Below are 15,418 nucleotides of genomic sequence, written 5' to 3'. Positions count from 1 at the left end.
CCTTCAGCGGGAACGACAAAGGGTCTTAAATCCATTTCTGGAGAACTAAGTGCCATTGACCAGAACTCAATCGCTTCTGAAGCTGGATCCCGTAAGGAGGACAGCTTAGGTCTCCCAGATGACTGACTTCTAGTCAGAAGCGGGACATGGACTATCACTGTGCTCTGCTTTCAGAAATGAACTAAGCCGGAAAATAAAAATCTTTAAAAATAAATAAATAAAATAGAAATGAACTAAGTTGGTACACAGGTATAAATTTTGGCATGGCAAATGAGAGAAAAAAAACAACAGACCGGCCCCTGAAAAGAGGGCAAGAACACTTTCTGATGTCCACATCCTAACCCACCACCCACTCCAGCCCCACGGTTTGGCCTCAAGTTTCAGCTCAGGGAAGATGGTCCTCTGGCGAGAAGGCGGGGGAAGCTTCCCCCAGGGTAGAACACCCAAATCACAGAAACAATTGACCAGCCTTGATCTGCACATACTAAGTTGCTTTTATTAATCCAGAACGGCATGCTACAGATACTGTACAGCATGAACATTTATTCATTACAAAAATGGCTTCCAAACCATTAAAAATGAAATTGGAGTAAGAGCATAAAACGGAACAGTAACATCACAACTGTTAGGAAACATTCAAAGTATTCACAAAAAATGTTATAGTTAGCATTTTAATAAACCAGAGAAAAATTGGAGACAGTTTTACAATCGCTTCATGTCAACTACAATGGCACTGAATGAACGGGTTTCAGCTTTATACAGCATTTTGCAACATCAACATGCCTAGGTTTTTTTTTTTTTATTTGTAAAGTTTGCCACCTACTTGTATGTCATACGTGTACATAAAAGCGGCAGCTGGTTTTTCCTTTAAGAGTAATCTAATATACAGAATTTTGGCCCCTAAGGGTTTATACCTCTTCATTTAAAATGCTTTCTGGACAATCTGCTACCAAACACATCTTGTTATAAGTGACATTAAAACTACATACAAATCTACCTATGTAACATCACAGCAAAACATGATGAACAAAAATTACAGCATCAAAAAGAGGGAGAAAGCTAAAGTCACTGAGAATTTTGGCACATAAAGTTCTGCACACAGTCAGGCCGTGTCCTAAGGGTACAGAGCTGCCGACTATGGTTCAAAGGAGAAACAGGGTTGGTTCCCACGGCTGCTCACACAGCATCTCGCTAAAATTCCCTCGCTAATTTTCAAGTCTTGTTTTACATAATGGCTTTTAAAGCAACTTTCGTTAATGCTACTGATCCTTTAATGCAACTAGTAATGTCCATTTGGCGGCATCTGGGTTTCATACAGCCAAAAAAAAAAAAAAAAAAAGTCAAAAAGAGAAACAAAAAAATATATATACACATTTTATATATAAACTTAAAAACCTTGTACAAATGAGTTGTTATATATAAGATGCTTATGCTAAGGGAAAAAAAAACTTTATACAGTTTCAAGAAAAAGTAAAACATATCTTAAAAGGGACAACGTACAGGTTCGACAAGCAATCTCTAAAGCAATAAATACTACTGGTCCAACAGCGTTGTGATTCCATTAATTGCTGAGTAGCATCCCCCTCCCCCCAAAAGAACAACACCATGGAACAAGGTATATTAACACATTTAACCCTTTGTTTCTGTACATTTAAACAATAACAAGTAACATCACAATTAAAGTTGTTTCACACAGAGAAAAAAAAAAGGAATATGGCACTGCATTCGTCGTGCCCTTATGGTTTAAAAACCAGATGTAAAATGATTGGTTCGCAAGCTCGTATTTAATACAAATAATACAGAACCAACTCCTTCTGGAGGGCTGCTTCAAAATTGCTTCTTTTTTTTTTCCTTTTTGTTTTTTAATCAGTCTTTTAAAACTAAGCTATCCGAACTACATAACAGTTATGTATATATATATATTTTTTAAACGCTACAAAGACTTTAAACAGCTGTTGATAAAAATTTTGGTAGAATCATGAGGTTCTTCTCTCATCTACATATTTAAAAGGAGAAATTGAAATAAGAATGGGTCAAATATTGACCAATGAACTCCATAAACATCAACTAATGTAGCCACGTGGCACAAAATTAAGAGTACAAAACAAAACCTTTCCGAGGGGTGAGGGGGTGGGGAGGGGGGTGCAGGAGGCTGGGGGGTGGGGGTGGGGGGACAAAGAAAAGCAAAAACCGCAACACTACGCAAACCGACCAGGGCGGGGCTAACGAAGCTAAAGCTATTCTAACGACTTGGTCACGAGGGACAGCGGCTGGGGCTGGGTCCCGGCCAGAGAGTTGTGGGAATGTAAGGAAGATGTTGACGGCTGTGCAAGAGAGGAGGACAGGATGGGCGGCTGCAGGGCGGCGGGAGGCAGGTCCAGGGCCCCGTTGGGACAGAGGGCGGGGGCCTTGCCGTGGGCGGCCTCGGCAAGCAGGAGGGCAGGCGGCGGAGGCATCATGGACAGGTGGGCCAGGGGATCGGGCTTCAGGGACAGCGAGAGAGGCTGGGTCTGCTCAGTCTGTGACTTGGCGTCTTGGGGAGGGGAGCCTAGCAGGTTGGGGGAGGGAGGAGGCGAGTCTAGTAAGCTTCCATCTGAAGAGGGTGGACTGAGGCAGCTGCCTTCACCTTGTATGTAGCGAACGCACTTTTTTTTTCTCCTAGAAACAGGGGGAGAGAGTTATCTGTGAATAAAGGGCAAAGATGCCAAGGGAGAGAGTTATCTAATGCTCAGAGCCAAGTCGAAGTCACCTCTGCCCCCAGAACTGGCATGACCCGTGGCCAGGGTGCCGGGCTCACTTGGCTGTCGCCCCCGTCTAAGCCTGCTCTGGGGACCCACGCTGCAGGAGCTGCAGGAGCCGAGGACCAGGCCCCCCACCTACCTGCTCCCCCTGCCCCACTACACCCCGGCGCCCCCACCCCGGCCCAGATACCAGTGAGCCGACTGGAGGAGGCAGCACCTGTTTGCCAGGAAGCGGCTGCATCCATGCCGACATCGACTAAGAAGAGCGTTCTCGCTCTTTCGGCTTCGACACTCCCTGGCTAGCCCATCACATGTCCCCTCTGTGCCCGCCGCCACTCCCAGTGGCCTGTGTGTGTGTGTGTGTGTGTGTGTGTGTGTGTGTGTGAAAAGAGAAAGACAGCTCCTTCCCCAGGCGCCTCCTATCCCACCATGTGAAACTCTCAGAAGGCTGACTGTTGAGCCCACAGAGCTGAAGGCAGTGCCAGCAAGAGGCTTAGAGGTCTTCAGACCACCGCCACCACCACCACTGACTGCCACCACCACCAACCGCCACCACCACCACCGACCACCACCACCACCACCACCACCACCACCACCAATGCCACCACCACGGCCACCACCAGGCTGCCGGCGCCCAGAAAGCTTACGGGCTTTGTCTGTTAAGAACCACACCAAATCAAGAGAGGTGAGAATCAGGAGAGAGTCAGGGGTGGGGGGTGGGGGAAGGGGAGAACAAAAGTAAAACAAAAGAAATTAAAAACCAAAACAAAAATAAAAAATAAAACGAAAACAAAAATGAAAAGAAAAAAAAAAACCACCAAAAACAGGTAGAAGAGGATAAACGAAGGTGGGGAGGGGCAAGAATAAGAAAAACAGAAAATGATCCAAAGGAACAAGAATAACTGGTTGTATGGCCTGCAGGTTGTGGATTAAATTATGATTCAAACTTCATTTTTTTGCGGGGGTTTTTGTTTTGTTTTTTAAAGATTTGGGGTCTTCCCCTCCCCCACCCCAGAGTGACAAGGCTGGAAGGAGAGACGGTGAGCATGGGATGGAGGGCGCCTTGTCCTGGTCACTGTGCCGAGGCCAGTGAATGGAGGGCGCAGGGTGTCACAAGGAAGTGACGACGAAGAAGAAGTGCGGGGGCGGGGGGGACACCACAGCATGGACCTGGTGGGGTTGGGTCATCGTGGATTCGTGTTTAAGCCGGAAAGACTAAGTTTGCCCTGCACCAAACCCCAAATCTCCCCATCCACACTTCCCGTTTACATAAGAAATAGGAATGAGACTTTCAGAGACTTTCTTGCTTATCATCAGAGGTTGGGGAAATCGATTCAAGAAATTGAGCATATGACCTCAAAGCTTCTCCTACTATGAATCCCAGTCCGGTGGGGATGATATTTGGTAGGAAAGGGGATCCTGGGACTCAACCCCACTCATGCAATAAAAATAATGCAGATCCAGGGAATGTGCTGTCCTAAGGAGCCCTTGAATCCAGTTAAAACCATGACTGATAACTCTGTCTAAAAACAAGTGTGTAAGCGCCGGCTGGCTTCCCATCCCTAGAAAGCAGGAAGATGCTGCCTGGTGTCAGATGTCACTGGGCTTTGAAAGGAAGGGCGTGTGAGGAGTTCCTCCTTGGGTCTGTGCCCCAGAGGTCTCTGCGCATGCCCCTCGGTGTGTGCGGTGTGGACTCAGCAAGATGGCAGGAGGGAGGGGTGGGAACATGCTTGGCCTTCCCGGCCTCCCAGAGGATGAGACCCACCAGGTGGAGGCCTCAGGGTCTACCTGATCCCCCTCTGGGTGGAAAGGAACTCTAGGGGTGCAAGGGCAGCCCCCCTCACTTTCATTTTGGAAAGGTTCCTTTTCTCCTCTGGGATAGATTGAAACAGACTGAGGGTTCTGCTGCCATCCCAGAAACCAACATACATAATTAAGCCTCTCAGAGTTTTAAACCACCTTGGCCTGCAGATCAAAACATGCTTAAAAAACTAAGATATCCATGCATTTTAAAAAATGGGAGAAGGGAGGGGTGGGGATGGGGGCAGGGCGTAAGCGAAAGTGAGAGCCACAAGGACAAAGGAGAGGGTGCGGGGAGAGGGAAGGAGAAACAGGAAAACAGGAGAGTGACGTCAAGCAGCATTCCATGCTATATTAGGGCAGAGTAAAAAGATGGGAAAGCAACTTGGTGGGCTCAAAACAGAATCTTGTTAAAATGTCCTCAAATGTCAAATAAAATTAGAAACCCTGTGTAGCGAGCAAGGAGTCCTGATTGGCTAGGAACGCGCCTGCCGGTCCCCTCACCCACCCGCCCTCCTGATGACACAGAGGTTTCCACGTCGAGGGGATGAGTGGAAGCATTCTGAACACGGGACATGAAGATCATGGAAGGACAGCGAGACACTCCTTCTAACAGGTGGCCAAGCGAAAGGCAGCTGGAACACACACACACACTTCTGACGGGCCAGAAAATGCCTCATTTTGTAACTGCTTTCCGTTTTTTTAAAGGAACATTTTGTCCTATAGATTTAGCATCAAGCCAGATCCTGGCAAAGAGGAAAAGTTGAGGCAAAAAGGGGCAAAACCCATCCACTTACCCTCCCCCACCCAGGCTCCATCTCCAACCAAGGGGCGGCCTCTGAAAATTCCACTTCTAGCTCCCCATGGATTTATTCTGGAAGGATAACCAAGGGTTCTTCCTGATCCTGTTTGGGAGTGAGCTCAAATGCATCTGCTGATGTTTTCAGGGTCTGAGAAACACCCCACGCAGAATCAAAGTGGCCCCCGAGAAAGTTCTAACAGTGTCACGGTGGGAAGAATGCTGAGGAGTGACGAGGGACTGCAGCCCGCCCCGCTGACTGCCGGCTCTTCGGAGCTGCGCTTTTGGAAAATCATGTTTACGAGGCAGCTACAAGGATTTTGGTCTTTGCTTTTGTTTTTTTTTTTGTGGTAAAAATGTCCTGAAACCTCTGGCCCCTGAGGCAGACCCCACACCCTGGCTTGAAACGATGTTCAGGCTGTGTCTGAGAGGGATGTCCATCCCGGTCAATGTTAGGAACAGTCACTTTCAGAAAAAAAAAAGTCAAGTCTAACTTGAAGCAACTGCTTCTGAAACAAAAAAAAAAAGGGGGGGGGTTCCTAAACCACCACCGCTCACCACCCCCTGATAAAATAGACACCAATCTGGCAACACACCATATGCAAGTGGGCACAATGGTCTCAGCCACCCCTTTCTAGAGATGGTGAGAAACCGGCTTGGGAGGGAGCCCTGCGATTAGAGAAACCCTTCAGCACGGCAGGGCACCTCAGACCAGGACTCTGCAGCCCATTATCTTCCTCCTCCGCGCCGAGAAGATTCCGCCACAAACTCACTGTCTGGACCTGTCCTCGCCGGGTCGGCCTTACTCTAATCCCTAACATTCTTCATCCAGCTCCGCAGGAAACTCTACTCTGGGGCACAGAGAAGACCCCGGGACTGTGCAGGAAGGGTATTTGTCCCCTCCGTGAACACGGCCGTCTCACAGAACGAACAGCTGGAGGATCTCTCTCCAGGCCTGGAACCCTCACTCAGAGGGCCCAGAGGGTTGTCTGTGGAGTTCTCTCTCAGTAAAGATGCTCGGGCCCTCTCTCCCCTAAACGTCTGGAACTTGAGGCCAACTCGGCCCATCCCTCGTAAGGCACCGGGGGAGGGGAAGAGACACGGGAGACTCGTGGGCATGCACGTGATGGGATGGACATCTGATCTAACGTCTAAACACGGAACACATGGCAAAGGCATGAAGGAGAGGGACACGCGACAAGGAGGCACTACAAACAGGGAGGCGTGTTTGGGGGGTGTTGAGATACCTACCATCATAATATTCCAAATTCAAAGACTGCTTGTATCAGAACAAAGAAACAACAAATTTAACCAAAGGTGGTCATTAAAGGAAAGGAAATGAGACAGGAACGAGTTGGCATCCCTCCACCAAGAAGGAAGTACCCTACACCTTCCCTGAAATTACAGGTTGGATGGAAACCTGCAGGTGGAACGTGGGTGTTCAATTTGGACTCTTCTAGTTCATTCTGGAAGCAATGCTCTCAATCTCTCTCTCTCTCTCGCTCTCGCTCTCTCTCTAAACACATATGATACATGTTTGCATTTCCGCAGGCTAGCCACGCTGCAATACGGGACTGCACAACGCACTGCCCGCACCCCTTCAGCTGGTGCGTGCCGTTCAATGCCACGCTTCGTTGCAGCACTGTAAAACAATGTCAGCTAACCAGGCTCCTCTGTCCAGAGACATGTGGGTTTTAAACATAAAAGAAAAATGAAACAGAACAGAACCAAAAAATGCCTGCCCCAGAGCCCTTCTCCAAGTGTCTTGACTCTCAAGTGCGCAGGGACGGCTCTTGCTGCCAAGTTTTTAGCTCCTTCAAACCTTTGGCACCGGTGGCTCTATCTAAGCTCAATACACGCCACGGACCGGGCCCGTCCAGGATGCTGGCTTGCAAAGCAAAAGGGTAAGTGCCCATTTCTGGCCGGGAGAGGGTGTGGTCTCAGTCCTACCACCGGGGATCTGGGTATGTAACTCGTAAGAGCGAGGGGGAAAGAGAGAAAGAGAAAGTGGGGACAGGATACAGCATAAAATTAGCAAGGAAATTTTGAAGGATGAGGATCATTAGTCATTGATGCCGGTAGGGAAGTAGATGGGAACGAGGTCAAAATATATCGACACACTGAGGTAGCAGAAGGACAGAGTGCTTTGATTTTCCCAAAGGCCTCACAGTGGTCATATACCTGCACGGTTTGCACCATAAAGTCTGTCGGTCAAGCCCGAACAGTGCCCGACACTTCTTTGGAGTATTTGCATCTGTTAGCATAAGGTAAACACAAAAAATACAACACAATGGTGGGTCATGCTCAGTTTGTTGTGAAATCTCAGCTACTGCTGACTCGTCTTCTCTAGGACCTCGGCTCTCTTTGACTGTCTTCCCTCACCAAGGACATGAAAGGAAAAGACTTCTATGAGGCAAAAGGAAAAAAAATAAAAACAAAATGATAAAACACGCACCAAAAAAACAAAACAAAAACAAACAAACAAAAAAAACCCAAAAACCAAAAAAACCAAAACCAAAAAAACAACAACCAGAAACCAAAAAACAACAAGGAAAAATAAATTAAAAAATAGAAGAGAGAAGGAGGGGAGAAGGTGACGTTGTTGTTTGCTTCTACCTAGGCCAGGATTACGATGGATGTCACTGAGCCCCATCCTGGGTGGTCATGAGGAAGGGGGTTAGCAGGCAACGTTCCCTGGGAGGGGGCGCGCTGGGGCTGGCTGTCGCTGACCCGAGGAGGCACAAATGATGCTGTTTTACAGTGGCATTTTGGCTAGCAGCAGCGGGGAGGACAAGCACATCCCTCACAGAGCAGTGTCCCGTGCCCTCATGTCTCCTAAGATCCACACACAGAGCTACAAAGCAACAGGCCAGAGAAGGGGGGAAGGACCGAAGAGACCAGCTGCAGACCAGCACAGCGAATCTGGGAAATCTATACACACCTGCAAGGGCCGCACCAGTTATTCTGTTGATCAAGGCCAAAGCGCGCTCGGCATTTCTTAGGAGCGCTCAGGTCTGAATGAGTTCAAGAGAGAAGCGAGCAGAGGAGGAGGACGTGGGAGAGAGAGAGGGAGAGAGAGAGAGAGGGGAGGGGGGAGAGAAAGATACAAATAAGAAAAAAATAAAAATAAAAAAGGGAATAAATCAATGACCTGGTTACTAATTACAAAATATCGACTTTCGATTTTTAACTTTCTTTAATTAAAAAGAAAAAAAAAGGTAAAAAAAAAAATCACATTCTTATTCAACTGGTGAAATTAGCTGTTGCAAATAAAGCTGCAGTATCCCTTCTTTAAGGACTGTCTCTCCGATTCGTTTTGAGCGGATAAAGGGAAGTCAGATACTGAAAAAACTTAATTTTAAATAGTATTTTTCTTCTTTTGGTTCTGCTTTGCTGTTTCTTTCTTTCCTTTTTTTTTTTTTTTTCCCCTAGCTCTCTCTCAATTGGTTTTTCTTAAAGAAGAAAATAAAGCGAAGGAGGGAATTAGGTTTGTAACATGCTTTTTCCTTCTCAGAGTACAACAGTTTAAACAAAGGAAAAAAAAACTACAAATAAAAACAACAAAATGAAACAAAACAGAAAGAAATAAAGAAAGAAAAGGGGATTGTGGTACTGGGATATTGCAGCTTTTGAAATGTTTTTCTTTCTTTTTTTTTTTTAAACCGATTTTCATGACTACTAACAGGAAAACAGATGAAGGTGAACAGGCAGTGTGAATGAGCCAGCTGGTCAGGGTTAGTCAGAAGCTCATAGCAGCTTTTAAGCAGGTACAGTCAGTAAAATCTAGTGGATTTGCAAATTAGGAGCAGAAAAGCAAAAGGAAGAAAAAAACTAAAATAAAAAAAAAGCAAAGGAGAAAATAATTCTACTGCGTGCGGATGCATGCTTGCGTGAGAAAACTTAGTGGGAGCAACGGAAAATGCCATTAGATTAAGGAGGTTTATTACTGAATTCCTTCCATTTTGGTTGGTTTTTGCTTGTTTTTTTGTTTTGTTTTGTTTTTGTTTTTTTTAACCAGTCTCTTTTAAAGAAATACTGCATATTCAATTTGCACAGTTAGTTCAACACTAAGTCACTGTCATCACTGCTTAAACAACTGTTATGGGGAAAATAAATAAATAAACAAAGCGAAAGTTAAAGTAAATTAAAAAACAAAACAAAAAACAAAAAACAAAAGCAAAAAACAAAAACAAAAACAAAAACAAAAGCAACTGAAAAAAAAATCTACCGAAACATACAAAACCGTGTAGATGGTCATTTTAAAGGATGTTCAAATGTCATACGTGTTTAATGTTAATAAAACTCTAATGGCAAGAAAAATTAAAAAAACAGTTTATCGACTATTTTAATGACTCAAAATGACATTAGCACCTGTAATCGGAGGAAGTGAAAGGCAAGGATTTAGGAAACATTCGCTGTGTTCTGAAAAAAAAGAACAAATTATACAAAGCCTTCAAAATTTTTGTTGTCGTTTGTAAAAGCCTGGCCTTCTCCAAGGGGACCTTCTGGTATTGCCTATGCAGTATTTCTAATTTCTCCTAGAGAATGACAAACCTCCTTAATTTAAATTGGGTGCAATTTACCACTGTAAAGGCATGCATCAGAACATTCAGGAACAGCCCAGTTAATATCAAACACTCGCACACACCCCGCCTACTCCCCCGGCCCCTTCCTCATCCCTACAAGACACAGACAAAATAAGCAGACTGCATAAATCCCGCATAGGCATGCCTACCACCCCTCCTGTTCCAGGCTCTGCGGTTATTTAAAAACACATTCCACTAGAATTACAATGTGCTTTTCATGCAACAATGAATGTTACTAGCTTTAAAAGGACAGTCGTGAAGCAATTAATTAAAATGCATACACAAAAAGGCTGGCTAGGATGGGTTCCCCCACAATGTCCTGGCCTTGAATTCCTCCTGCCTCCCCCAGAGAGGAATCTAAGGTTCGAGAGTGGTCCTCAGAGTTCCGCTCCTTCCTCCTTCCTCCAACTTACCATTGGTCTCTCCAGGCTGCTTGTCCCTTTTCCTCTTCTTCTTCTTCCCCTAGATGAATAGAGGAAACACAAGACATTATTTCAGAAAACAGATGGGAGGAGGGCATCTGGGTCCGCTGGAAGGAGAAGGCAGGACGGGGAGCTCACCGCTGTCTCCGTCCACACCCATGGCTCCCAGAATGTCTCTGAGCACCCCCGCCGCCGCCCCAATCCAAATGCCCTTTAGTTGTGCTCCAGCTGGAGGGACACACGCTCAGCAAGGGGAGGAGAAGGGGTCAGCGGGGGATGAAGGAAAGATCTCTTTTCCCACACACCTCTGTCCAAACTCAAACCCGACCCAGAGCATCTGATTCCATGAAGGGAAGAAGAGAGCTGATGAGGAAGATTTAGGGCGGTGTGGAGAGACAGGGTTGGGGGTGCACCAAGAGCCCAAAGACAAATGACTGTGGAGATGGCCATGTGGACTAAGAAAATCACCCCCCACCCCCCACCCTTGTTCCACACAAATCTCCTTTTTAAGGACAAAAGGTCCTTCTACTCAATTAAAAACCAAAAGCTTTAACTGGGGCTATACTAGTAACAACAGCTAACGTTTACTGACCACATACTACGCACCAGGCCTGATTCTAAGTACGCTGTCCACACTGACTTGTTTTTCCCTCACACAATCCTATACAACAGGGACGATCACCATTCTAATTCTACAGAGAAGAAAACTCAGTCAGAGAGGGTTTGTTAGATGAGATCACACAGTTAGCAAATGCTGGGGCCAGGATGGGAACCCAGGAGGTCTTGGTTCCACAGACCTTACCTACTAGGCTGTGCTGCCTGCATATTTAACCCCTTGCTCTCTGTGGAAGGTTTTTAATTGATTACAGGGGATGGATCGCATAAGGTCATTGACATTCTCCAACCTGTACCTGTACTGCTCATGACTGCTCGTGACTGGGGATGTGGCATGGGAACAGGGCTGAGCTCTTCAGAGCTGACTGCATCCCCACAGATCTGAAACTAGTTCTCAGCTCGTCAGGGCTGGTCCCATCCTTCTGGGTCAGATGGTGGGTACATATGCAGTATCACAAATGAAAGGACTGGCCTACACGTCTGTTTCTGAACATCTAAATATTATCTCTGCCTAAAGTTCTCATGGTATGTGGACATGAACTCAGGAGGGAAAAACAAGAATGACAGGTGGTCAACTTGACAACCCCTAAGGCCCTGTAAAGATGAGAACCTCACGGTGGAGATGCCAAGGTTTTAGCTCCATCCAAGGGCTCAAAGAAAGCCCCTTTTTTCTCTCAGAACTTGGGCCCATACCATTTGGGAAGTTTGTCTTGGCCTTGAGTTTGAAACTTTGAGAGACATATTCTACTCCTTGATAAACAATTTAAAGATTATTTGAGTGTGTGTGTGCCCAAACGTGTGTGAGCAGGGGGAGGGAAAGAGGGAGACAGAATCTTCAGTAGGCTCACCCGACACAGGGCTCGATCTCACAGCCCTGAGATCATGCTCTGAGCTGAAACCAAGACTCAGAAGCTTAACTGACTGAGACACCCGAGCGCGCCCTTGATAGACAATGTAAAAATAAAATAATAAAATAAAAGGAGTTCATGGGGCCCTCTCATGAGCCTCGGCAGCCTGTCTTCATGTTTGTGCCTTTCCTGGGGAGCAGCGAAGTGCTGCCTGGCCATCTAGGAAAAGGCAGGAAGGGCTAGTTTCAGTTTATTTAGGCGCCTGAGTGAACACTCAGTGGGGCCCCCCAAACCGTGGTGACTCTGGGCAGTGTTGGCATCCACACAGCCATCGGGTTCTCAGTCACCTCCGCTTTAATACAGTGCCCGCCCATCTCCTATCTCCCTCCATATGTTCTGAAAGGCAGCTCAAAGTTCTAGGCCCCGTGGGAAGCTGTCGGTTTAGGACACATAGTTGAGGTGACAGAGGATAGGCTCGTTTAAACTAAGGGCTTCCAGAGGACAGGGACTGTGTCTTAATCAGAAGAGGACAGGAAGAGCTTAATAAACACGATTTAGTGATGAGGGACACACGTCTCAAGGGGGGCAGCCATCCCTTTCTCTCCTTAGATGTAACAGAAGAAAAAGCCCAAATATGGTGGTAGGGGGTGGGGAATGCGAGATAAGCAATGGCTTAGGATTTGTGTCCTTTACGTAATCTGAAAGAGCTAGAAAAGCAACAATGTTCTAATACAGGGGCCAGACAGCACTATGGGACCAAACTCTTTTCTCTTGTGCCCCCAGAAGATGTCAAGTCCAATAACCCAAATGTGACTGTTCTATTTTACTAAGGCTTCCATTGTCCCTTGACTGGAAAAGCAGGAACATGAATGAGGCATGAAGTTTGCTCAGAAAACTTTTCCTAGAAGAATCTTTTGGACTTTATAACAACCACAGTAATGTACAGGAATTCCTATGTCGAGTCAGCTAAGGAAAAAAACCCAAACCTGATAGGTTGCACCACAGTCAAACCCATAAGACCTTGAACTCTGACCCTTGGCTCCACAGACCGTTTTCTGGGGCACAAAAGGGAGGGAAGATGGGAAGGCAGAGTGCATGTGTGTGTTCACGCTCACGTGTAAGGAGCCATGGTGGGAGTCCGACCACCATGTATGAGGGATAAAGCTCCTTCAGTCCTACATCTAGATCTACCACTAAACTTTCTCTCCATCCTTGTCAGAGGCTCCCCTAATTATACTGAGCTTCTTCTGAATGTGAAGCTGAGCTGAAGTCACTTTAAGTGTCTCATGGACCTTCTAAAACCTAGAAAGCACTTCACAGAAAGCCCGGGGCAATGCCTCTCTAACTGACTCCTGGGCAAGTCAGTGGCAGCATTCTTTTGAAGCTAACACGAAGTTGGCCTTTGTGTATCTTTGTGAAGATCTCCCCCTGCACAACTCCAGAGGGCACCATGCACACAGGCCATAATGTAAATGGCACTCCCTAGAGTTGTGCAGTGCACATCTTGCAAAACTGTACATGAAGGCCCTACCATGACCCAAAATGTCTGTTGGGGATACGATATCTATAGGGGAGCAGAATTCCTCTCTGTGGTACCATTCTAGATCACTCAGACTTAGGTCTGTAGCAGGTAGAAGGTGGAGGTAAACTCTAAGAGCTTCTGACCCGAAGCCAGGAGAAGAGTGTCCTGAAATGAGATGGCTATGCATGTGGAGGCCACAGAGCTGGCCTGCTGCTGGAAATCTCCACCTTGAGGTCAGGTGGGGGTGAGCGGCAAGCCTGTGGGAGAGCATTCACTTTCTCATCTTCTTCCTTTCCATTCCAGAAGAAAGGCTTCCCCATGTACACATGCTGAGGGCGAATGGGAAGGTCCCAAGCAGCTACGACCCGGTGCATGACCATCTGTGAGTGACAAGGGCCCTGACCACAGCAAACATTCCACTGAGAGATACCGGCACTAATTCCCATTTCAACTCCCAGGAGGAACAGAGCCTCGTGCGGCCAGCCAAGGCCACTGAGACCCAAAGGGCGGGGGCTGGGGGCAGTGATGAAGACGTGGGGGTGAAGCCCAATGGTCTGTGTTCTCCGTACCCCTCTTCTCTGCACAGGGAAGAGCAGACTAGCAAGCACAGGTTGACAGGTATGGGAAACCGTGAGAACAAGCGCAAGACGGCATCTGCTCGGGACCCCAAGTTTCTCGCCCGTGTCTGTGGCTTCTTGATGGCAGATTAGTTTTGAGAGTCACAACTAAGTCCCCTAGTACTGTGTGGGCACACTTGCGACCAGCAGTAACTGAACTGATCTCAACCCACGGACAGAGAGAACGTGTTCACCAGACGTCCACAGGAGAGCTAGGTCAGGAGCGTGCACGGGAGGAAGGCCCCGCCACGGCTCCATGCCACTGACCAGATATGGGAGGAGAAGCCCACCACTGAAGTCAAGGCAAGCTTTGCCTTCACCACCCTAGAGAGTGAATGGTTAAGATAACACCAAATGCCTTGGAAGAAAAGCATCAGGTGAAATAAGAGACACGTCCTCCACCGGGAGGAGAGCCAGCCAGAAGGACGCTGGGCAAAACGCGGAACGAGAAATAACGGGGAGCAGAGAGCAAGGTCAGGCGAGGACAGCAATCCTGGGCGTCAAACTGCTGTGAGTAGTGACAGCAACAATCCCACCGTGTCTCCCAAAACCCTGGGGAGGAAATTAGGCAAATCCTGCAGTCAACACAGAGCCCTAGAAGACCCCTCACGTGGCTTGGACCCTTTCCCGACCCTCCAGGGGACCCGAGGCCTTTCCCGCGCCCCACCAGAGGAAGACTACCGCCAGCTGCTCGCAGGGTCCTCCCACCGTGCCCCTCTCAGGAGGAACTAGATTTCCAACTTGTCCTGCACCACACAGCGCAGGGCAATTGGTCCTTTTCTCCCTTGTAAGGGCCAAGGCCCTGCTGGAAGGCCTGGGAGGAATTAAACTCGCTCCACTGCTACCCAAGGCCTTCCCTGTCAGGCCCCATGAACCCTTGCTGAGAAGACTGAGGCACATCCCAGAGCCGGATCCTTACGAACACTTGGGCAAGAAGGCGTGCACAGCCCCAAGTCCACCCCACAGTCCCAAGCTGGAACAACAGAACACGGCCCTCCTCCCTCCTCCTTGAAGAACTCTGGCCTGCTGACGGAGCCGTACTGGAAGCCAGGACGAAGACCCCCGCCCTTCCCCCAACCTCCCCCCAACCTCCCAGACTGGGGCTCAGACAGGAGGCTCCTGGTCCCAGGAGTGCGCAGAGTGTATGGTTCTAAGGCCTGATTTAAGGTGGCAGGTAGCACTCCCTTTGGGCAGAGGAATCCCCCCAACACATCTCTACAGACTCCGGTGCTGAGAAAAAATGAACACCTACATAGTTGTCCCGCGCAGACCAGCCGGGGTACAGCTGCATGTGAAGCTGTCGCTCCTTCCGGGCCAGCTCGTAGTACTTTGCTTGCTCTTCTCTGGACAGTGCGTGCCACTGGAGGGGACACAGAGGCGGGGAGAGGCAGACAAAACATCACAAACTACCCTGTGGCGGGGGCTAACAGGCGGGTCGGCTCTGCAGGGTCCTGGCTCGCACAGGAGT

At 47.8% G+C, this 15,418-nt stretch overlaps 1 protein-coding gene and 1 long non-coding RNA gene across 49 annotated transcripts in view; one reads left to right on the top strand and one right to left on the bottom strand.

The window, feature by feature from the left end:
- Positions 1-470: 470 nt before the first annotated feature.
- Positions 471-15,418, bottom strand: part of TCF7L2 (transcription factor 7 like 2) — a 195,918-nt gene continuing 180,970 nt past the window's right edge. For 15 of the 48 annotated variants that reach the window (XM_032312789.1, XM_032312793.1, XM_032312792.1 and 12 more), the window contains 5 exons: positions 15,203-15,310; positions 10,340-10,388; positions 9,712-9,762; positions 8,282-8,354; positions 471-2,658 (listed from right to left, as the gene is read on the bottom strand). In XM_032312789.1, coding sequence (XP_032168680.1) covers positions 2,238-2,658; positions 8,282-8,354; positions 9,712-9,762; positions 10,340-10,388; positions 15,203-15,310 — 702 coding nt within the window. In that variant the 3' untranslated portion in view covers positions 471-2,237. Of the gene's footprint in view, positions 2,659-4,104; positions 4,110-6,590; positions 6,617-7,520; positions 7,595-8,281; positions 8,355-9,711; positions 9,763-10,335; positions 10,389-15,202; positions 15,311-15,418 lie in introns of those variants that run through there. The other 33 variants (XM_032312827.1, XM_032312834.1, XM_032312835.1 and 30 more) reach the window with 13 other exon arrangements.
- On the top strand, positions 2,376-15,205 carry LOC116573105. Its single transcript, XR_004278604.1, has 3 exons — positions 2,376-2,465; positions 3,209-3,426; positions 13,637-15,205. It is a non-coding gene; the product is annotated as an uncharacterized LOC116573105 (long non-coding RNA).

The sequence above is a fragment of the Mustela erminea genome, chromosome 14, assembly GCF_009829155.1.
Source record: "Mustela erminea isolate mMusErm1 chromosome 14, mMusErm1.Pri, whole genome shotgun sequence".
NCBI classification, from domain to species: Eukaryota; Metazoa; Chordata; class Mammalia; order Carnivora; family Mustelidae; genus Mustela; species Mustela erminea.
The sequence above is the reverse complement of the archived record's forward strand: the minus strand, read 5'-3'. Positions and strand labels throughout refer to the sequence as shown.